This window comes from Cherax quadricarinatus, chromosome 81, assembly GCF_038502225.1.
Source record: "Cherax quadricarinatus isolate ZL_2023a chromosome 81, ASM3850222v1, whole genome shotgun sequence".
NCBI lineage: Eukaryota > Metazoa > Arthropoda > Malacostraca > Decapoda > Parastacidae > Cherax > Cherax quadricarinatus.
The window spans coordinates 3,196,076-3,221,089 of record NC_091372.1 but is presented as its reverse complement, the minus strand read 5'-3'; the positions used below and the strand labels follow the sequence as shown (position 1 = coordinate 3,221,089).

At 40.0% G+C, this 25,014-nt stretch overlaps 1 protein-coding gene across 2 annotated transcripts in view; it reads right to left on the bottom strand.

Moving 5' to 3' along the window:
• Su(var)3-3 (lysine-specific histone demethylase Su(var)3-3) overlaps positions 1-25,014 on the bottom strand; it is a 121,796-nt gene that overhangs the window by 68,569 nt on the left and 28,213 nt on the right. For both annotated transcript variants that reach the window (XM_070102259.1, XM_070102262.1), the window contains exon 8: positions 4,527-4,617. In XM_070102259.1, coding sequence (XP_069958360.1) covers positions 4,527-4,617 — 91 coding nt within the window. The remainder of the gene's footprint in view (positions 1-4,526; positions 4,618-25,014) is intronic.

Sequence of the window (25,014 nt, the reverse complement as noted above, 5' to 3'; positions counted from 1 at the left end):
CATAATCCTTGAATTAATACATTTATAGTCCCTCTTTTCCTGCCATAGCTTATCCTTCAACATTATTGCTACTCCTTCTTTAGCTCTAACTCTATTTGAAACCCCTGACCTAATCCCATTTATTCCTCTCCACTGAAACTCTCCCACCCCCTTCAGCTTTGTTTCACTTAAAGCCAGGACATCCAGCTTCTTCTCATTCATAACATCCACAATCATCTCTTTCTTATCATCTGCACAACATCCACGCACATTCAGACTTCCCACTTTGACAATTTTCTTCTTCTTATTCTTTTTAGTAATCTTTACAGGAAAAGGGGTTACTAGCCCATTGTTCCCGGCATTTTAGTTGACTTTTACAACACGCATGGCTTACGGAGGAAAGATTCTTATTCCACTTCCCCATGGATATAAAAGGAAAATTAATAAGACCAAGAACTATTAAGATAAAATCAAAGAAAACTCAGATGAGTGTGTATAAATAAATGTGTACATGTATGTGTAGTGTGACCTAAGTGTAAGTAGAAGTAGCAAGACATGCCTGTAATCTTGCATATTTATGAGACAGACAAAAGACATCAGCAATCCTACCATCATGTAAAACAATCACAGGCTTCGTTTTACACTCACTTGGCAGGACGGTAGTACCTCCCTGGGTGGTTGCTGTCTACCAACCTACTACCTACATAAAAAATATATATATATATATATAAGTATATATATATATATATATATATGTATAAGCATATATATATATATATATATATATATATATATATATATATATATATATATATATATATATATATATATATATATATATATATATATATATATATATATATATATATATATACTTATATATATATATATATATTTTTTTTTTTATTATCACACCGGCCGATTCCCACCAAGGCAGGGTGGCCCGAAAAAGAAAAACTTTCACCATCATTCACTCCATCACTGTCTTGCCAGAAGGGTGCTTTACACTACAGTTTTTAAACTGCAACATTAACACCCCTCCTTCAGAGTGCAGGCACTGTACTTCCCATCTCCAGAACTCAAGTCCGGCCTGCCGGTTTCCCTGAATCCCTTCATAAATGTTACTTTGCTCACACTCCAACAGCACGTCAAGTATTAAAAACCATTTGTCTCCATTCACTCCTATCAAACACGCTCACGCATGCCTGCTGGAAGTCCAAGCCCCTCGCACACAAAACCTCCTTTACCCCCTCCCTCCAACCCTTCCTAGGCCGACCCCTACCCCGCCTTCCTTCCACTACAGACTGATACACTCTTGAAGTCATTCTGTTTCGCTCCATTCTCTCTACATGTCCGAACCACCTCAACAACCCTTCCTCAGCCCTCTGGACAACAGTTTTGGTAATCCCGCACCTCCTCCTAACTTCCAAACTACTAATTCTCTGCATTATATTCACACCACACATTGCCCTCAGACATGACATCTCCACTGCCTCCAGCCTTCTCCTCGCTGCAACATTCATCACCCACGCTTCACACCCATATAAGAGCGTTGGTAAAACTATACTCTCATACATTCCCCTCTTTGCCTCCAAGGACAAAGTTCTTTGTCTCCACAGACTCCTAAGTGCACCACTCACTCTTTTTCCCTCATCAATTCTATGATTCACCTCATCTTTCATAGACCCATCCGCTGACACGTCCACTCCCAAATATCTGAATACGTTCACCTCCTCCATACTCTCTCCCTCCAATCTGATATTCAATCTTTCATCACCTAATCTTTTTGTTATCCTCATAACCTTACTCTTTCCTGTATTCACCTTTAATTTTCTTCTTTTGCACACCCTACCAAATTCATCCACCAATCTCTGCAACTTCTCTTCAGAATCTCCCAAGAGCACAGTGTCATCAGCAAAGAGCAGCTGTGACAACTCCCACTTTGTGTGTGATTCTTTATCTTTTAACTCCACGCCTCTTGCCAAGACCCTCGCATTTACTTCTCTTACAACCCCATCTATAAATATATTAAACAACCACGGTGACATCACACATCCTTGTCTAAGGCCTACTTTTACTGGGAAAAAATTTCCCTCTTTCCTACATACTCTAACTTGAGCCTCACTATCCTCGTAAAAACTCTTCACTGCTTTCAGTAACCTACCTCCTACACCATACACTTGCAACATCTGCCACATTGCCCCCCTATCCACCCTGTCATACGCCTTTTCCAAATCCATAAATGCCACAAAGACCTCTTTAGCCTTATCTAAATACTGTTCACTTATATGTTTCACTGTAAACACCTGGTCCACACACCCCCTACCTTTCCTAAAGCCTCCTTGTTCATCTGCTATCCTATTCTCCGTCTTACTCTTAATTCTTTCAATTATAACTCTACCATACACTTTACCAGGTACACTCAACAGACTTATCCCCCTATAATTTTTGCACTCTCTTTTATCCCCTTTGCCTTTATACAAAGGAACTATGCATGCTCTCTGCCAATCCCTAGGTACCTTACCCTCTTCCATACATTTATTAAATAATTGCACCAACCACTCCAAAACTATATCCCCACCTGCTTTTAACATTTCTATCTTTATCCCATCAATCCCGGCTGCCTTACCCCCTTTCATTTTACCTACTGCCTCACGAACTTCCCCCACACTCACAACTGGCTCTTCCTCACTCCTACAAGATGTTATTCCTCCTTGCCCTATACACGAAATCACAGCTTCCCTATCTTCATCAACATTTAACAATTCCTCAAAATATTCCTTCCATCTTCCCAATACCTCTAACTCTCCATTTAATAACTCTCCTCTCCTATTTTTAACTGACAAATCAATTTGTTCTCTAGGCTTTCTTAACTTGTTAATCTCACTCCAAAACTTTTTCTTATTTTCAACAAAATTTGTTGATAACATCTCACCCACTCTCTCATTTGCTCTCTTTTTACATTGCTTCACCACTCTCTTAACCTCTCTCTTTTTCTCCATATACTCTTCCCTCCTTGCATCACTTCTACTTTGTAAAAACTTCTCATATGCTAACTTTTTCTCCCTTACTACTCTCTTTACATCATCATTCCACCAATCGCTCCTCTTCCCTCCTGCACCCACTTTCCTGTAACCACAAACTTCTGCTGAACACTCTAACACTACATTTTTAAACCTACCCCATACCTCTTCGACCCCATTGCCTATGCTCTCATTAGCCCATCTATCCTCCAATAGCTGTTTATATCTTACCCTAACTGCCTCCTCTTTTAGTTTATAAACCTTCACCTCTCTCTTCCCTGATGCTTCTATTCTCCTTGTATCCCATCTACCTTTTACTCTCAGTGTAGCTACAACTAGAAAGTGATCTGATATATCTGTGGCCCCTCTATAAACATGTACATCCTGAAGTCTACTCAACAGTCTTTTATCTACCAATACATAATCCAACAAACTACTGTCATTTCGCCCTACATCATATCGTGTATACTTATTTATCCTCTTTTTCTTAAAATATGTATTACCTATAACTAAACCCCTTTCTATACAAAGTTCAATCAAAGGGCTCCCATTATCATTTACACCTGGCACCCCAAACTTACCTACCACACCCTCTCTAAAAGTTTCTCCTACTTTAGCATTCAAGTCCCCTACCACAATTACTCTCTCACTTGGTTCAAAGGCTCCTATACATTCACTTAACATCTCCCAAAATCTCTCTCTCTCCTCTGCATTCCTCTCTTCTCCAGGTGCATACACGCTTATTATGACCCACTTCTCGCATCCAACCTTTACTTTAATCCACATAATTCTTGAATTTACACATTCATATTCTCTTTTCTCCTTCCATAACTGATCATTTAACATTACTGCTACCCCTTCCTTTGCTCTAACTCTCTCAGATACTCCAGATTTAATCCCATTTATTTCCCCCCACTGAAATAAATATATATATATATATATATATATATATATATATATATGCTTATACATATATATATATATATATATATACTTATATATATATATATATATACTTATATATATATATATATACATATATATATATATATATACTTATATATATATATATATATATATATATATATATATATATATATATATATATATATATATATATATATATATATATATATACACACACACACAAACACACACACACACACACACACACACACACACACCCATCTGGGTTTTCTTCTATTTTCTTACTAGTTCTTGTTCTTGTTTATTTCCTCTTATCTCCATGGGGAAGTGGAACAGAATTCTTCCTCCGAAAGCCATGCATGTTGTAAGAGGCGACTAAAATGCCGGGAGCAAGGGGCTAGTAACCCCTTCTCCTGTATAAATTACTAAGTGTAAAAAGAAAGACTTCTGTTTTTCTTTTTTAGGTCACCCTGCCTCGATGGGATACGGCTGGTTTGTTAAAATAAAAATAAAAAATGCCATATTAGCAAAGCACTCTAAAGCAAGTGCCGTATTAACAAGGTATGCCTGTATTAAAAACAAAATAATAGTCCTTACCTTGTTCAAGACAGTTTTAAGCTTCTCCTGAAGTTTCACTACAGTCTTCCAATGAGTCACTTGCTTTTCTTTGACATTTTTCTCTTGAAGACTTTAAACATGAAAGAAAAAAAACCTTACATTAAATAAGGAAAACCTATAATTTTTAATATATTATATAAAAAAAAAAAGACAGCCCAGACTTTTCGAATTTAGAACTAACTCCTGGAACGGATTAAGTTCGATATTTGAAGTTCCACTGTATACATTGGACCCGCGACCAGCGATGGCATCGATTAACGATAAATCTGACTAGCGATATATTTTAACGCAAAAATTTTGCCTCAACTAGCGCTTAAAAACCCGACCAGCGCTATTCGTTCCGTACCATACGCGTCCACTTTGGCCTGAGCGCGCCTCACTTGTCCCTTGGGTGTCAGTGTTTACAAGCCAGCCAGCCATCGCGGTCACTTCCAAACATACAACAACTGGAACACTTCATATTATCACAGCCTTTGTAGTGATTGCACCTGCAAAATAAGTCACCATGGGCCCCAAGAAAGCTTCTAGTGACAACCCTACAGCAAAAAGGGTGAGAATTACTATGGAGATGAAGAAAGAGATCATTGCTAAGTATGAAAGTGGAGTGCGAGCTCTCTGAACTGGTCAGGTTGTATAATAAACCCCAATCAACCATTGCTACTATTGTGGGCAAGAAAACGGCAATCAAGGAAGCTGTTCTTGCCAAAGGTGAAACTATGTTTTCGAAACTGAGATCGCAAGTACTCGAAGATGTTGAGAGACTGTTATTGGTGTGGATAAACGAAAAACAGATAGCAGGAGACAGCATCTCTCAAGCGATCATATGTGAAAAGGCTAGGAAGTTGCATGACGATTTAATTACAAAAATGCCAGCAACTAGTAATGTGAGTGAATTTAAGACCAGCAGAGGTTGGTTTGAGAGATTTAAGAAGCGTAGTGGCATCCATAGTGTGATAAGGCATGGTGAGGCTGCCAGTTCGGACCACAAATCGGCTGAAAAATATGTGCAGGACTTCAAGGAGTACATAGACAGTGAAGGACTGAAACCTGAACAAGTGTTTAATTGTGACGAAACAGGCCTGTTTTGGAAGAAAATGCCAAGCAGGACCTACATTACTCAGGAGGAAAAGGCACTCCCAGGACATAAGCCTATGAAAGACAGGCTTACTCTGTTGATGTGTGCCAATGCTAGTGGTGATTGCAAAGTGAAGCCTTTATTGGTGTATCACTCTGAAACTCCCAGAGTGTTCAGGAAAAACAATGTCCTCAAGGCTAATTTGTGTGTGCTGTGGAGGGCAAACAGTAAGGCATGGGTCACTAGGGACTTTTTCTATGACTGGTTACACCATGCATTTGCCCCCAATGTGAAAAATTACCTAATTGAAAAGAAATTAGACCTTAAGTGCCTCCTGGTATTAGACAATGCTCCTGGTCATCCTTCAGACTTGGCAGAGCGACTTTCTAGGGACATGAGCTTAAGTAAGGTGAAGTTTTTGCCTCCTAATACCACTCCTGTCCTGCAGGCCATGGACCAGCAGGTTATTTCCAACTTCAAGAAACTGTACACAAAAGCTATGTTTGAAAGGTGCTTTGTAGTGACCTCAGAAACTCAACTGACTCTAAGAGAGTTTTGGAAAGATCATTTTACCATCCTCAATTGTGTAAACATTATAGGTAAGGCTTGGGAGGAAGTGACTAAGAGGACATTGAACTCTGCTTGGAAAAAACTGTGGCCAGAATGTGTAGACAAAAGGGATTTTGAAGGGTTTGAGGCTAACCCTGAGAATCCTATGCCAGTTGAGGAATCCATTGTGGCATTGGGGAAGTTCTTGGGGTTGGAGGTTAGTGGGGAGGATGTGGAAGAGTTGGTGGTGGAGGACAGTGAAGAACTAACCACTGATGAGCTGCAAGATCATCTTGAACAGCAAGAGGGCAGACCTGAGGAAACTGCTTCGGAGGAGGGGAGAGAGAAATTGAAGAAGTTGCCTACTTCTAAGATAAAGGAAATGTGTGCAAAGTGGCTTGAATTGCAAACCTTTTTTGATGAAAATCACCCTGACACAGCTACTGCAAGCCGTGTTGGCAACCTGTACACTGACAATGTTGTGAACCACTTTAGGAAAGTCATAAAGGAATGAGAGGTACAGGTATCTATGGACAGATATGTTGTGCGACAGAAGTCCAGTGACTCTGAAGCTGGTCCTAGTGGCATTAAAAGAACAAGGGAAGTAACCCCAGAAAAACACTTGCTGCCTCAAGTGCTAATGGAAGGGGATTCCCCTTCTAAACACTAAGAAGATCAACGCTCTCCCCTCCTCCCATCCCATCAATCATCACCAGATCTTCAATAAAGGTAAGTGTCATGTAACTGTGCATGTAATCTTCAGTTTGTGTGTATTAAAATTAATATTTTATGTGGTAAAAAAAATTTTTTTTCAATACTTTTGGGTGTCTTGCACGGATTAATTTGATTTCCATTATTTCTTATGGGGAAAATTAACTTGACTAACGATAATTTTGACTAACGATGAGCTCTCAGGAACGGATTAATATCGCTGGTTGAGGGTCCACTGTATTTATTTAGTGATCTTTTTTTTGTGAAGAATGAAAGTTACAATACCACTGCTGGAACAACTAACCTCTCCCCCCCCCCCATTAAAAAACAATAACTGACAATGTTTCAGTCTATCCTGGACTTGATAACAGTCTAGCATGAACCAAAATACTGTTCATAAAGAACAAAAAGTCACAATACCATGACTGGAACAATATACAAATAACCCACACATAGGAGAAAGAAATTACTGTACTACTACTACTACTAGGTCCACTACCAGCATTATCTCTACCACTGCTATCTCCACTTCCTTCTTCCTGTCTTTGTCCCATCCCTGCTCTCCTCTCGTATATACACTGGCTCCCTTACCTTCATGTGTTAGTGTGTTACTAGTTAATGGTCCAACTTAGACCAAAACATCGTCGTGAGTTTCTTTCTCCTATGTGCGGGTTATTTATGCAATGCAAAATACTGTCTAGTTTTCATTTATAAATAAGTATACAAGACATGCTGTAGGGCGAAATGACAGAAGTTTGTTGGATTATGTATTGGTAGATAAAAGACTGTTGAGCAGACTTCAGGATGTACATGTTTATAGAGGGGCCACAGATATATCAGATCACTTTTTAGTTGTAGCTACACTGAGAGTAAAAGGTAGATGGGATACAAGGAGAATAGAAGCATCAGGGAAGAGAGAGGTGAAGGTTTATAAACTAAAAGAGGAGGCAGTTAGGATAAGATATAAACAACTATTGGAGGATAGATGGGCTAATGAGAGCATAGGCAATGGGGTCGAAGAGGTATGGGGTAGGTTTAAAAATGTAGTGTTAGAGTGTTCAGCAGAAGTTTGTGGTTACAGGAAAGTGGGTGCGGGAGAGAAGAGGAGTGATTGGTGGAATGATGATGTAAAGAGAGTAGTAAGGGAGAAAAAGTTAGCATATGAGAAGTTTTTACAAAGTAGAAGTGATGCAAGGAGGGAAGAGTATATGGAGAAAAAGAGAGAGATTAAGAGAGTGGTGAAGCAATGTAAAAAGAGAGCAAATGAGAGAGTGGGTGAGATGTTATCAACAAATTTTGTTGAAAATAAGAAAAAGTTTTGGAGTGAGATTAACAAATTAAGTAAGCCTAGAGAACAAATGGATTTGTCAGTTAAAAATAGGAGAGGAGAGTTATTAAATGGATAGTTAGAGGTACTGGGAAGATGGAGGGAATATTTTGAGGAATTGTTTAATGTTGATGAAGATAGGGAAGCTGTGATTTCGTGTATAGGGCAAGGAGGAATAACATCTTGTAGGAGTGAGGAAGAGCCAGTTGTGAGTGTGGGAGGACTTCGTGAGGCAGTAGGTAAAATGAAAGGGGGTAAAGCAGCTGGGAGTGTTGGGATAAAGATAGAAATGTTAAAAGCAGGTGGGGATATAGTTTTGGAGTGGTTGGTGCTATTATTTAATAAATGTATGGAAGAGGGTAAGGTACCTAGGGATTGGCAGACAGCATGCATAGTTCCTTTGTATAAAGGCAAAGGGGACAAAAGAGAGTGCAACAATTAGAGGGGGATAAGTCTGGCGAGTATACCTGGTAAAGTGTATGGTAGAGTCATTATTGAAAGAATTAAGAGTAAGACGGAGAATAGGATAGCAGATGAACAAGGAGGCTTTAGGAAAGGTAGGGGGTGTGTGGACCAGGTGTTTACAGTGAAACATATAAGCGAACAGTATTTAGATAAGGCTAAAGAGGTTTTTGAGGCATTTATGGGTTTGGAAAAGGCGTATGGCAGGGTGAATAGGGGGGTAATGTGGCAGATGTTGCAGATGTATGGTATAGGAGGTAGGTTACTGAAAGCAGTGAAGAGTTTTTACGAGGATGGTGAGGCTCAAGTTAGAGTATGTAGGAAAGAGGGAGATTATTTCCCAGTAAAAGTAGGCCTTAGACAAGGATGTGTGATGTCACCGTGGTTGTTCAATATACGTATTTATAGATGGGGTTGTAAGAGAAGTAAATGCGAGGGTCTTGGCAAGAGGTGTGGAGTTAAAATTTTGATAATCACACATAAAGTGGGAGTTGTCACAGTTGCTCTTTGCTGATGACACTGTGCTCTTGGGTGATTCTGAAGAGAAGTTGCAGAGGTTGGTGGATGAATTTGGTAGGGTATGGAAGGAGAAAAGAGAATATGAATGTGTAAATGCAAGAATTATGTGGATTAAAGTAGGTTGGTAGACAGCAACCACCCAGGGAAGTACTACCGTCCTGCCAGATGACTGTGAAACAAAAACCTGTAACTGTTTTGCATGATGGTAGGATTGCTGGTTTTCTTTTTCTGTCTCATAAACACGCTAGATAGCAGGGATATCTTGCTACTCCTACTTGCACTTTGGTCACACTTCACAGACACGCACATGCATATATATATATACATACATCTAGGTTTTTCTCCTTATTCTAAATAGCTCTTGTTCTTTTTTATTTCTTCTATTGTCCATGGGGAAGTGGAAAAGAATCTTTCCTCCGTAAGCCATGCGTGTCGTATGAGGCGACTAAAATGCCGGGAGCAATGGGCTAGTAACCCCTTCTCCTGTATACATTTACTAAAAAAGAGAAGAAGAAAAACTTTATAAAACTGGGTTGTTTAAATGTGCGTGGATGTAGTGCGGATGACAAGAAACAGATGATTGCTGATGTTATGAATGAAAAGAAGTTGGATGTCCTGGCTCTAAGCGAAACAAAGCTGAAGGGGGTAGGAGAGTTTCAGTGGGGGGAAATAAATGGGATTAAATCTGGAGTATCTGAGAGAGTTAGAGCAAAGGAAGGGGTAGCAGTAATGTTAAATGATCAGTTATGGAAGGAGAAAAGAGAATATGAATGTGTAAATTCGAGAATTATGTGGATTAAAGTAAAGGTTGGATGCGAGAAGTGGGTCATAATAAGCGTGTATGCACCTGGAGAAGAGAGGAATGCAGAGGAGAGAGAGAGATTTTGGGAGATGTTAAGTGAATGTATAGGAGCCTTTGAACCAAGTGAGAGAGTAATTGTGGTAGGGGACCTGAATGCTAAAGTAGGAGAAACTTTTAGAGAGGGTGTGGTAGGTAAGTTTGGGGTGCCAGGTGTAAATGATAATGGGAGCCCTTTGATTGAACTTTGTATAGAAAGGGGTTTAGTTATAGGTAATACATATTTTAAGAAAAAGAGGATAAATAAGTATACACGATATGATGTAGGGCGAAATGACAGTAGTTTGTTGGATTATGTATTAGTAGATAAAAGACTGTTGAGTAGACTTCAGGATGTACATGTTTATCGAGGGGCCACAGATATATCAGATCACTTTCTAGTTGTAGCTACACTGAGAGTAAAAGGTAGATGGGATACAAGGAGAATAGAAGCATCAGGGAAGAGAGAGGTGAAGGTTTATAAACTAAAAGAGGAGGCAGTTAGGGTAAGATATAAACAGCTATTGGAGGATAGATGGGCTAATGAGAGCATAGGCAATGGGGTCGAAGAGGAATGGGGTAGGTTTAAAAATGTAGTGTTAGAGTGTTCAGCAGAAGTTTGTGGTTACAGGAAAGTGGGTGCAGGAGGGAAGAGGAGCGATTGGTGGAATGATGATGTAAAGAGAGTAGTAAGGGAGAAAAAGTTAGCATATGAGAAGTTTTTACAAAGTAGAAGTGATGCAAGGAGGGAAGAGTATATGGAGAAAAAGAGAGAGGTTAAGAGAGTGGTGAAGCAATGTAAAAAGAGAGCAAATGAGAGAGTGGGTGAGCTGTTATCAACAAATTTTGTTGAAAATAAGAAAAAGTTTTGGAGTGAGATTAACAAGTAGTAGGTTGGTAGACAGCAACCACCCAGGGAGGTACTACCGTCCTGCCAAGTGAGTGTAAAACGAAAGCCTGTAATTGTTTTACATGATGGTAGGATTGCTGGTGTCTTTTGTCTGTCTCATAAATATGCAAGATTACAGGTACGTCTTGCTACTTCTACTTACACTTAGGTCACACTACACATACATGTACACGTTTATTTATACACACTCATCTGAGTTTTCTTTGATTTTATCTTAATAGTTCTTGGTCTTATTACTTTTCCTTTTATATCCATGGGGAAGTGGAATAAGAATCTTTCCTCCGTAAGCCATGCGTGTTGTAAAAGTCAACTAAAATGCCGGGAACAATGGGCTAGTAACCCCTTTTCCTGTAAAGATTACTAAAAAGAATAAGAAGAAGAAAATTGTCAAAGTGGGAAGTCTGAATGTGCGTGGATGTTGTGCAAATGATAAGAAAGAGATGATTGTGGATGTTATGAATGAGAAGAAACTGGATGTCCTGGCTTTAAGTGAAACAAAGCTGAAGGGGGTGGGAGAGTTTCAATGGAGAGGAATAAATGGGATTAGGTCAGGGGTTTCAAATAGAGTTAGAGCTAAAGAAGGAGTAGCAATAATGTTGAAGGATAAGCTATGGCAGGAAAAGAGGGACTACAAATGTATAAATTCAAGGATTATGTGGAGTAAAATAAAGATTGGATGTGAAAAGTGGGTTATAGTAAGCGTGTATGCACCTGGAGAAGAGAGAAGTGTAGAGGAGAGAAAGAGATTCTGGGAAATGTTGAGTGAATGCGTGGGGAGTTTTGAATCAAGTGTGAGAGTAATGGTGGTTGGGGATTTCAATGCTAAAGTGGGTAAAAATGTTATGGAGGAAGTAGTAGGTAATTTTGGGGTGCCAGGGGTAAATGTAAATAGGGAGCCTTTAATTGAGCTATGTGTAGAAAGAAATTTGGTAATAAGTAATACATATTTTATGAAAAAGAGGATAAATAAATATACAAGGTATGATGTAGCACGTAATGAAAGTAGTTTGTTAGATTATGTATTGGTGGATAAAAGGTTGATGGGTAGGCTCCAGGATGTACATGTTTATAGAGGGGCAACTGATATATCGGATCATTATTTAGTTGTAGCTACAGTTAGAGTAAGAGGTAGATGGGAAAAGAGGAAGGTGGCAACAACAAGTAAGAGGGAGGTGAAAGTGTATAAACTAAGGGAGGAGGAAGTTCGGGCGAGATATAAGCGACTATTGGCAGAAAGGTGGGCTAGTGCAAAGATGAGTAGTGGGGGGGTTGAAGAGGGTTGGAATAGTTTTAAAAATGCAGTATTAGAATGTGGGGCAGAAGTTTGTGGTTATAGGAGGGTGGGGGCAGGAGGAAAGAGGAGTGATTGGTGGAATGATGAAGTAAAGGGTGTGATAAAAGAGAAAAAGGTAGCTTACGAGAGGTTTTTACAAAGCAGAAGTGTTATAAGAAGAGCAGAGTATATGGAGAGTAAAAGAAAGGTGAAGAGAGTGGTGAGAGAGTGCAAAAGGAGAGCAGATGAAAGAGTGGGAGAGGCACTGTCAAGAAATTTTTATGAAAATAAGAAAAAATTTTGGAGTGAGTTAAACAAGTTAAGAAAGCCTAGGGAAAAGTATGGACTTGTCAGTTAAAAACAGAGTAGGGGAGTTAGTAGATGGGGAGAGGGAGGTATTAGGTAGATGACGAGAATATTTTGAGGAACTTTTAAATGTTAAGGAAGAAAGGGAGGCGGTAATTTCATGCACTGGCCAGGGAGGTATACCATCTTTTAGGAGTGAAGAAGAGCAGAATGTAAGTGTGGTGGAGGTACGTGAGGCATTACGTAGAATGAAAGGGGGTAAAGCAGCTGGAACTGATGGGATCATGACAGAAATGTTAAAAGCAGGGGGGGATATAGTGTTGGAGTGGTTGGTACTTTTGTTTAATAAATGTATGAAAGAGGGGAAGGTACCTAGGGATTGGCGGAGAGCATGTATAGTCCCTTTATATAAAGGGAAAGGGGACAAAAGAGATTGTAAAAATTATAGAGGAATAAGTTTACTGAGTATACCAGGAAAAGTATACGGTAGGGTTATAATTGAAAGAATTAGAGGTAAGACAGAATGTAGAATTGCGGACGAGCAAGGAGGCTTCAGAGTGGGTAGGGGATGTGTAGATCAAGTGTTTACATTGAAACATATATGTGAACAGTATTTAGATAAAGGTAGGGAAGTTTTTATTGCATTTATGGATTTAGAAAAGGCATATGATAGAGTGGATAGAGGAGCAATGTGGCAGATGTTGCAAGTACATGGAATAGGTGGTAAGTTACTAAATGCTGTAAAGAGCTTTTATGAGGATAGTGAGGCTCAGGTTAGGGTGTGTAGAAGAGAGGGAGAATACTTCCCGGTAAAAGTAGGTCTTAGACAGGGATGTGTAATGTCACCATGGTTGTTTAATATATTTATAGATGGGGTTGTAAAAGAAGTAAATGCTAGGGTGTTTGGGAGAGGGGTGGGATTAAATTATGGGGAATCAAATTCAAAATGGGAATTGACACAGTTACTTTTTGCTGATGATACTGTGCTTATGGGAGATTCTAAAGAAAAATTACAAAGGTTAGTGGATGAGTTTGAGAATGTGTGTAAAGGTAGAAAGTTGAAAGTGAACATAGAAAAGAGTAAGGTGATGAGGGTATCAAATGATTTAGATAAAGAAAAATTGGATATCAAATTGGGGAGGAGGAGTATGGAAGAAGTGAATGTTTTCAGATACTTGGGAGTTGACGTGTCGGCGGATGGATTTATGAAGGATGAGGTTAATCATAGAATTGATGAGGGAAAAAAGGTGAGTGGTGCGTTGAGGTATATGTGGAGTCAAAAAAACGTTATCTATGGAGGCAAAGAAGGGAATGTATGAAAGTATAGTAGTACCAACACTCTTATATGGATGTGAAGCTTGGGTGGTAAATGCAGCAGCGAGGAGACGGTTGGAGGCAGTGGAGATGTCCTGTCTAAGGGCAATGTGTGGTGTAAATATTATGCAGAAAATTCGGAGTGTGGAAATTAGGAGAAGGTGTGGAGTTAATAAAAGCATTAGTCAGAGGGCAGAAGACGGGTTGTTGAGGTGGTTTGGTCATTTAGAGAGAATGGATCAAAGTAGAATGACATGGAAAGCATATAAATCTATAGGGGAAGGAAAGAGGGGTAGGGGTCGTCCTCGAAAGGGTTGGAAAGAGGGGGTAAAGGAGGTTTTGTGGGTGAGGGGCTTGGACTTCCAGCAAGCGTGCGTGAGCGTGTTAGATAGGAGTGAATGGAGACGAATGATACTTGGGACCTGACGATCTGTTGGAGTGTGAGCAGGGTAATATTTAGTGAAGGGATTCAGGGAAACCGGTTATTTTCATATAGTCGGACTTCAGTCCTGGAAATGGGAAGTACAATGCCTGCACTTTAAAGGAGGGGTTTGGGATATTGGCAGTTTGGAGGGATATGTTGTGTATCTCTATACATATATGCTTCTAAATTGTTGTATTCTGAGCACCTCTGCAAAAGCAGTGATAATGTGTGAGTGTGGTGAAAGTGTTGAATGATGATGAAAGTATTTTCTTTTTGGGGATTTTCTTTCTTTCTTTTTTGGGTCACCCTGCCTCGGTGGGAGACGGCCGACTTGTTGAAAAAAAAAAAAAAAAAATTAACAAGTTAAGGAAGCCTAGAGAACAAATGGATTTGTCAGTTAAAAATAGGAGAGGAGAGTTATTAAATGGAGAGTTAGAGGTATTGGGAAGATGGAGGGAATATTTTGAGGAATTGTTAAATGTTGATGAAGATAGGGAAGCTGTGATTTCGTGTATAGGGCAAGGAGGAATAACATCTTGTAGGAGTGAGGAAGAGCCAGTTGTGAGTGTGGGGGAAGTTCGTGAGGCAGTAGGTAAAATGAAAGGGGGTAAGGCAGCCGGGATTGATGGGATAAAGATAGAAATGTTAAAAGCAAGTGGGGATATAGTTTTGGAGTGGTTGGTGCAATTATTTAATAAATGTATGGAAGAGGGTAAGGTACCTAGGGATTGGCAGAGAGCATGCATAGTTCCTTTGTATAAAGGCAAAGGGGATAAAAGAGAGTGCAAAAATTATAGGGGGATAAGTCTGTTGAGTTGTAGGTAGTAGGTTGGTAGACAGCAACCGCCCAGGGAGGTACTACCGTCCTGCCAAGTGAGTGTAAAACGAAAGCCTGTAATTGTTTTACATGATGGTAGGATTGCTGGTGTCTTTTGTCTGTCTCATAAATATGCAAGATTACAGGTAAGTCTTGCTACTTCTACTTACACTTAGGTCACACTACACATACATGTACAAGCATATATATACACACCCCTCTGGGTTTTCTTCTATTTTCTTTCTAATTCTTGTTCTTGTTTATTTCCTCTTATCTCCATGGGGAAGTGGAACAGAATTCTTCCTCTGTAAGCCATGCGTGTCGTAAGAGGCGACTTAAATGCCGGGAGCAAGGGGCTAGTAACCCCTTCTCCTGTATATATTACTAAATTTAAAAGGAGAAACTTCAGTTTTTTCTTTTGGGCCACCCCACCTCAGTGGGATACGGCTGGTATGTTGAAAGAAAGAAGAAGTCTGTTGAGTGTACCTGGTAAAGTGTATGGTAGAGTTATAATTGAAAGAATTAAGAGTAAGACGGAGAATAGGATAGCAGATGAACAAGGAGGCTTTAGGAAAGGTAGGGGGTGTGTGGACCAGGTGTTTACAGTGAAACATATAAGTGAACAGTATTTAGATAAGGCTAAAGAGGTCTTTGTGGCATTTATGGATTTGGAAAAGGCGTATGACAGGGTGGATAGGGGGGCAATGTGGCAGATGTTGCAAGTGTATGGTGTAGGAGGTAGGTTACTGAAAGCAGTGAAGAGTTTTTACGAGGATAGTGAGGCTCAAGTTAGAGTATGTAGAAAAGAGGGAAATTTTTTCCCAGTAAAAGTAGGCCTTAGACAAGGATGTGTGATGTCACCGTGGTTGTTTAATATATTTATAGATGGGGTTGTAAGAGAAGTAAATGCGAGGGTCTTGGCAAGAGGCGTGGAGTTAAAAGATAAAGAATCACACACAGGGTGGGAGTTGTCACAGCTGCTCTTTGCTAATGACACTGTGCTCTTGGGAGATTCTGAAGAGAAGCTGCAGAGATTGGTGGATGAATTTGGTAGGGTGTGCAAAAGAAGAAAATTAAAGGTGAATACAGGAAAGAGTAAGGTTATGAGGATAACAAAAAGATTAGGTGATGAAAGATTGAATATCAGATTGGAGGGAGAGAGTATGGAGGAGGTGAACGTATTCAGATATTTGGGAGTGGACGTGTCAGCGGATGGGTCTATGAAAGATGAGGTGAATCATAGAATTGATGAGGGAAAAAGAGTGAGTGGTGCACTTAGGAGTCTGTGGAGACAGAGAACTTTGTCCTTGGAGGCAAAGAGGGGAATGTATGAGAGTATAGTTTTACCAACGCTCTTATATGGGTGTGAAGCATGGGTGATGAATGTTGCAGCGAGGAGAAGGCTGGAGGCAGTGGAGATGTCATGTCTGAGGGCAATGTGTGGTGTGAATATAATGCAGAGAATTCGTAGTTTGGAAGTTAGGAGGAGGTGCGGGATTACCAAAACTGTTGTCCAGAGGGCTGAGGAAGGGTTGTTGAGGTGGTTCGGACATGTAGAGAGAATGGAGCGAAACAGAATAACTTCAAGAGTGTATCAGTCTGTAGTGGAAGGAAGGCGGGGTAGGGGTCGGCCTAGGAAGGGTTGGAGGGAGGGGGTAAAGGAGGTTTTGTGTGCGAGGGGCTTGGACTTCCAGCAGGCATGCGTGAGCGTGTTTGATAGGAGTGAATGGAGACAAATGGTTTTTAATACTTGACGTGCTGTTGGAGTGTGAGCAAAGTAACATTTATGAAGGGATTCAGGGAAACCGGCAGGCCGGACTTGAGTCCTGGAGATGGGAAGTACAGTGCCTGCACTCTGAAGGAGGGGTGTTAATGTTGCAGTTTAAAAACTGTAGTGTAAAGCACCCTTCTGGCAAGACAGTGATGGAGTGAATGATGGTGAAAGTTTTTCTTTTTCGGGCCACCCTGCCTTGGTGGGAATCGGCCAGTGTGATAATAAAAATAATAAAAAATAAAGTAAAGGTTGGATGCGAGAAGTGGGTCATAATAAGCGTGTATGCACCTGGAGAAGAGAGGAATGCAGAGGAGAGAGAGAGATTTTGGGAGATGTTAAGTGAATGTATAGGAGCCTTTGAACCAAGTGAGAGAGTAATTGTGGTAGGGGACCTGAATGCTAAAGTAGGAGAAACTTTTAGAGAGGGTGTGGTAGGTAAGTTTGGGGTGCCAATTGTAAATGATAATGGGAGCCCTTTGATTGAACTTTGTATAGAAAGGGGTTTAGTTATAGGTAATACATATTTTAAGAAAAAGAGGATAAATAAGTATACAAGATATGATGTAGGGCGAAATGACAGTAGTTTGTTGGATTATGTATTGGTAGATAAAAGACTGTTGAGTAGACTTCAGGATGTACATGTTTATAGAGGGGCCACAGATATATCAGATCACTTTCTAGTTGTAGCTACACTGAGAGTAAAAGGTAGATGGGATACAAGAAGAATAGAAGCATCAGGGAAGAGAGAGGTGAAGGTTTATAAACTAAAAGAGGAGGCAGTTAGGGAAAGATATAAACAGCTATTGGAGGATAGATGGGCTAATGAGAGCATAGGCAATGGGGTCGAAGAGGTATGGGGTAGGTTTAAAAATGTAGTGTTAGAGTGTTCAGCAGAAGTTTGTGGTTACAGGAAAGTGGGTGCGGGAGGGAAGAGGAGCGATTGGTGGAATGATGATGTAAAGAGAGTAGTAAGGGAGAAAAAGTTAGCATATGAGAAGTTTTTACAAAGTAGAAGTGATGCAAGGAGGGAAGAGTATATAGAGAAAAAGAGAGAGGTTAAGAGAGTGGTGAAGCAATGTAAAAAGAGAGCAAATGAGAGAGTGGGTGAGATGTTATCAACAAATTTTGTTGAAAATAAGAAAAAGTTTTGGAGTGAGATTAACAAGTTAAGGAAGCCTAGAGAACAAATGGATTTGTCAGTTAAAAATAGGAGAGGAGAGTTATTAAATGGAGAGTTAGAGGTATTGGGAAGATGGAGGGAATATTTTGAGGAATTGTTAAATGTTGATGAAGATACGGAAGCTGTGATTTCGTGTATAGGACAAGGAGGAATAACATCTTGTAGGAGTGAGGAAGAGCCAGTTGTGAGTGTGGGGGAAGTTCGTGAGGCAGTAGGTAAAATGAAAGGGGGTAAAGCAGCCGGGATTGATGGGATAAAGATAGAAATGTTAAAAGCAGGTGGGGATATTGTTTTGGAGTGGTTGGTGCAATTATTTAATAAATGTATGGAAGAGGGTAAGGTACCTAGGAATTGGCAGAGAGCATGCATAGTTCCTTTGTATAAAGGCAAAGGGGACAAAAGAGAGTGCAAAAATTATAGGGGGATAAGTCTGTTGAGTATACCTGGTAAAGTGTATGGTAGAGTTATTATTGAAAGAATTATAAGTAAGATGGAGAATAGGATAGCAGATGAACAAGGAGGCTTTAGAAAAGGTAGGGGGTGTGTGGACCAGGTGTTTACAGTGAAACATATAAGTGAACAGTATTTAGATAAGGCTAAAGAGGTCTTTGTGGCATTTATGGATTTGGAAAAGGCGTATGACAGGGTGGATAGGGGGGCAATGTGGCAGATGTTGCAGGTGTATGGTGTAGGAGGTAGGTTACTGAAAGCAGTGAAGAGTTTTTACGAGGATAGTGAGGCTCAAGTTAGAGTACATAAGAAAGAGGGAAATTATTTCCCAGTAAAAGTAGGCCTTAGACAAGGATGTGTGATGTCACCATGGTTGTTTAATATATTTATAGATGGGGTAGTAAGAGAAGTAAATGCGAGGGTCTTGACAAGAGGCGTGGAGTTAAAAGATAAAGAATCACACATAAAGTGGGAGTTGTCACAGTTGCTCTTTGCTGATGACACTGTGCTCTTGGGAGATTCTGAAGAGAAGTTGCAGAGATTGGTGGATGAATTTGGTAGGGTGTGCAAAAGAAGAAAATTAAAAGTGAATACAGGAAAAAGTAAGGTTATGAGGATAACAAAAATATTAGGTGATGAAAGATTGGATATCAGATTGGAGGGAGAGAGTATGGAGGTGAATGTATTCAGATATTTGGGAGTGGACGTGTCAGCGGATGGGTCTATGAAGGATGAGGTGAATCATAGAATTGATGAGGGGAAAAGGGTGAGTGGTGCACTTAGGAGTCTGTGGAGACAAAGAACTTTGTCCTTGGAGGCAAAGAGGGGAATGTATGAGAGTATAGTTTTACCAACACTCTTATATGTGTGTGAAGCATTGGTGATGAATGTTGCAGCGAGGAGAAGGCTGGAGGCAGTGGAGATGTCATGTCTGAGGGCAATGTGTGGTGTGAATATAATGCAGAGAATTCGTAGTTTGGAAGTTAGGAGGAGGTGCGGGATTACCAAAACTGTTGTCCAGAGGGCTGAGGAAGGGTTGTTGAGGTGGTTCGGACATGTAGAGAGAATGGAGCGAAACAGAATGACTTCAAGAGTGTATCAGTCTGTAGTGGAAGGAAGGCGGGGTAGGGGTCGGCCTAGGAAAGGTTGGAGGGAGGGGGTAAAGGAGGTTTTGTGTGCGAGGGGCTTGGACTTCCAGCAGGCGTGCGTGAGCGTGTTTGATAGGAGTGAATGGAGATGAATGGTTTTTAATACTTGACGTGCTGTTGGAGTGTGAGCAAAGTAACATTTATGAAGGGGTTCAGGGAAACCGGCAGGCCAGACTTGAGTCCTGGAGATGGGAAGTACAGTGCCTGCACTCTGAAGGAGGGGTGTTAATGTTGCAGTTTAAAAACTGTAGTGTAAAGCACCCTTCTGGCAAGACAGTAATGGAGTGAATGATGGTGAAAGTTTTTCTTTTTCGGGCCACCCTGCCTTGGTGGGAATCGGCCAGTGTGATAATAAAAAAAAAAATAATGTAAAAGAAGAAAATTGAAAGTGAATACAGGAAAGAGTAAGGTTATGAGGATAACAAAAATATTAGGTGATGAAAGATTGGATATCAGATTGGAGGGAGAGAGTATGGAGGAAGTGAAAGTATTCAGATATTTGGGAGTGGACGTTTCAGCGGATGGGTCTATGAAAGATGAGGTGAATCATAGAATTGATGAGGGGAAAAGGGTGAGTGGTGCACTTAGGAGTCAGTGGAGACAAAGAAGTTTGTCCTTGGAAGCAAAGAGGGGAATGTATGAGAGTATAGTTTTACCAACGCTCCTGTATGGGTGTGAAGCATGGGTGATGAATGTTGCAGCGAGGAGAAGGCTGGAGGCAGTGGAGATGTCATGTCTGAGGCAATGTGTGGTGTGAATATAAAGCAGAGAATTCATAGTTCGGAAGTTAGGAGGAGGTGCGGGATTGCCAAAACTGTTGTCCAGAGGGCTGAGGAAGGGTTGTTGAGGTGGTTCGGACATGTAGAGAGAATGGAGAGAAACAGAATGACTTCAAGAGTGTATCAGTCTGTAGTGGAAGGAAGGCGGGGTAGGGGTCAGCCTAGGAAAGGTTGGAGGGAGGGGGTAAAGGAGGTTTTGTGTGTGAGGGGCTTGGACTTCCAGCGGGCATGTATGAGCATGTTTGACAGGAGCGAATGGAGACAAATGGCTTTTAATACTTGACGTGCTGTTGGAGTGTGAGCAAAGTAACATTTATGAAGGGGTTCAGGGAAACCGGCAGGCCGGACTTGAGTCCTGGAGATGGGAAGTACAGTGCCTGCACTCTGAAGGAGGGGTGTTAATGTTGCAGTTTAAAAACTGTAGTGTAAAGCACCCTTCTGGCAAGACAGTAATGGAGTGAATGATGGTAAAAAAAAAGTTTTTCTTTTTCGGGCCACCCTGCCTTGGTGAGAATCGGCCAGTGTGTTAATAAAATAATAATTTTCATTTATAATTTGCTATTTGTGAATTTAGCAATTATGAATTGAATTATGCGAAAGTGAATTATGCAAAACAAACTTAGATATTTTATTAATGCACAAAATATCTCAAGATCAACTCTTGTGGTTCAGAGAGTCACTAGAACTATGATGTCTGTGCACTTCTGACAAGAAAGATATTTAATGAGTTATGATGAATGTTCCCTTCTCTGGGTGTCTCGCCTGGGTGGGAAATGGCTAGTGTGGTAAACAATTTTAATAATTCATAGGGTCACTTTCTATACGTTTACTGTGCTGATTATAGACCCGAGCTTAAAAGACATTTGCAAAAGCTAAATAACTGGTAAAACCCTATAAGGGAGGCATATTCATTTACATTAACTGAAAAAATATACATATTAACTTAAGTCCTATCAAAGTCATTGTGAATGACCCACATGAAATTCCAGTGACAATTATAAAACCTTCCTATGCTGTACAGAAACACACATTATTGGGTGAACCTTATTAGTACAGTGGATAACACATTGGCTTGCTAGTTTTAGGCCTGGCTTGCCATAGATTCAAACTTCTACTGTATTTTGCAGCTTAGAAGACTTGTTTTAGCTTTAATGGCTCAGCATCAGACATAAATGGGAAAGCTACAGCCCACCTAACACCCCAAACTTATAGCTCCTATCACTGACCTTCAGTTTATAGGACACAGGGTGGTTTTTGGAGACATTTTATGAAAAAAAAAATGCATCTAACAAGCCGTATTTGGTGAGCTGTTTACAGTTGTGTCGTTATGATTTCAAAAGTCATTCATAATGCCTTTGAAGGTACTTGAGCTACAGTTTATTACAGCCATGCTGGTGTGAGATTTGTCAGTAGAAACATGCATTGTGGTTACTGAGGTGGCCCATGCTAACCTTCCTATGAAGTACAGGAATACACCTAGCTGGATGAATCTTACTAAGCCAGCATAGCAGGGTGGATAGATCACCGGCCTGCTACTTCTAGCACTGGCTTGCCATGGCATCCAACTCTGCTCAGCACATTATTTACAATCAAGTAATTACAGTTTTAACCCTTTCAGGGTCCGTCCCGTAGATCTACGGCTTTACGTTCAGGGTCCAAACCGTAGATCTACGTCATGAGCTCAGCTCACTCTGATAAACTGTGAGTGGTACATTTGGGCCTAGATATGAGAGAATACATGTATGTGGTATGTGTGCACCACATAAAACAAATCCTGCAGCACATTGTGTATAATGAGAGAAAAAAAACTGAAATCATGATTTTTCGATTAAAACAGCGACTTTGCAGTGTTTTTTCATATGTTTTTTATAGTTGTATTTGCGATTTCTTGGTCTCATTTGATAGAATGGAAGACATATTACAGAAATAGAGATGATTTTGATTGGCTTTAGCACTGGAAATGGCTTGAAACTGAGCTCAAAGTAGCAGAAATGTTAAATTTTTGCCGATATTCAAGAGTAAACAAAAGACCTCACATGTCTAATACATGCCAGCTGGTGGGTCTAATATACATTCACAAATATGGTGATGATATTTATACAATTATTACAGTATTGCATAATAGTAAATCCTCTATTTTTTGGTGTGAATAAAAATTCATTATGTGAATAAAAAATCAAAATGGAATTTATTTGTAAAGCCTCAAAACGTAACTAATGAACAGAAAAAATGTTAGTTTAGTTCCAGGAATACCTACATTGTTTATTCTGGACCCTATTTTGAAATTGGAATATTTTGAACTTTGTGTTAAATTGGCCAAGTTAACAATTTCCGATCACTTTATTTTGTAGTTGAAACAGTTGATTGGCGATTTCTTGTGCTCAATCGATAGAATAGAAGTAATACTAGTGAAATAGCTAAGAATTTGGTTGACTGGAATAATGTAATTGGCCTAAAATGGGAGTCAAAGTTGGCAAAATCGCAGATTCGTAAATATCGCTGACACATCAAAATTCGCAAGAGCATAATTTCGTCAATTTTCCATCAAATTTCGTACTTTTTGTTTTATTACCTTCACAAAAAGAATCTCTACCGTTTCATAAGAAAAAATAACAATGTTTTTTTTTTTTAAATTCTTGGACACTGGGGCACCACTTCAGATTTGGGCCTTGGACCCTGAAGGGGTTAAGGATCAGTTTTCCTGAAAAAATCCTAGGTGTTATGGGAGTTATCCTAACCATTACATTTTATTCCAACTGGAATTATAGGTTTATAATTAGAAAGTTGAAAGTGAACATAGACAACGGTAAGGTAATGAGGGCATCAAACGAATTAGGTAAAGAAAAACTGGATATCACATTAGGAGGAGGGAGTGTGGAAAAAGTGAATGTGTTCAAATATTTGGAAGCAGATTTGTCATATGGGTTTATGAGGGACGAGGTTAGCCATAGAACTGACGATGGAAAAAAGGTGATTGGTGTTTTGAGGAACCTGTGGAGAAAAAAAAAACGTTATCCATGGAGGCAAAACAAGGAATGTACGAGAGTATAGTGGTATCAACACTCTCATATGGGTGTGAAGCATGGGTTGTAAATGCTGCAGCGAGGAGGCTGGAGGCAGTGATGTCATGTCTAAGGGCAATGTGTGGTGTAAATATTATACGGAGAATCTGTAGTGTGGAAATAATGATTCAGAGGGCTGAAAAGGGGTATTGAGGTGGTTTGGTCATTTAGAGAGGATGAAGCAAAAGAGATTGACTTGGAGGGTGTATAAATCTGTAGTGGAGGAGAGGAAGGGTAGGAGTCATCCTAAAAAATGATGGAGGGAGGGGATAAAAGAGATTTTGTGTGCAAGGGGCCTGCACACAAGTTAGTTGTAGTAGCTGTGAAGGTCATGTATAACTAACAACTAACCCATCCCTTTGGGTATGACCTACTTCCACTGGGGGAATCCCACCTACCAGTGACTATGCCCTCATCTGCTACACATCCTTATCCACTGATGCCTACATAAGCGTCACTCCCCTTGCTTGTGCTCTAGAATCTCTACCACCATGGTGCTCTCCACACCAACTCCAAGGCTGAGGGACTGATTACCTCATCTTTTGTATATAGTTCTACTGTCTTCTAATTATGTCCTAGAATCTGTATTGATAAAGCCACCGGATGGCAAAACGTCTACAATAAAGATAACCAGATGTTGCACATGTCTTAACTTTCATCTGGTCGGTATTGTATACCTTTCTTGCACAACTTGATGAGTTGTCGGAGTGTGAGCAGGGTAATATTTCGTGAAGGGATTCAGGGAAACTGGTTAGCTGGACTCGAGTCCTGGAGGTGGGAAGTACAATGTATGCACTTTAAAGGAGGGGTTTGGGATATTGGTAGTGATTATGTTTGAATGATGATGAAAGTGTTTCTTTCTTTTTTGGGTCACCCTGCCTTAGTGGGAAACGTCCAATGTGTTAGAAAAAAAATTATACAAGTACCATCTGACTTACAACCGAGCTTCATTCCGAAAAACCGGTCATAACTCAAAATGGACCCAAGTCGAACCTTAGAAAACGTCAACCTTTGCTATATAAAGTACCTACATAATATCGTATGTTACTTTTTAATAAACATTTTACTACTGTATATGCTGCCAGACGTATGTTACTTTTTACTGAATATTTTACTACTGTATATGCTGTCAGATGTACGGTCCTAAGTATGAGTGGTTGTATGTCGAGCAGGTCGTAAGTCGGATGGTACTTGTAATGGGTTTCAAAAGTTTCAACTTCTGAAAACTTTGACTTGAAACTAACCCACATCATACAACATGAAGGTATTTACCATATAACTAATGGTGTCAACAATTTTTTTTTTTACCATATCAGCAGTTTCCAAGCAAGGCAGGTGACCCAAGTTATTATTGCATTCATGGGGGAGCGCTAAACACATAGGAGTCATAGAGTGTCTGGGGGAATGGGAAGCAATCAATTTCAATTCCAGGAAGTGGAGGTCAGATCCAATTCCTCAGATCAAGAGTTCCTCAACAACATCAAGCAACTTTCCTTGAGGGGTTAAAGATTCATCATCACCTATTTAATAGCAATCATGAAAAACAAAA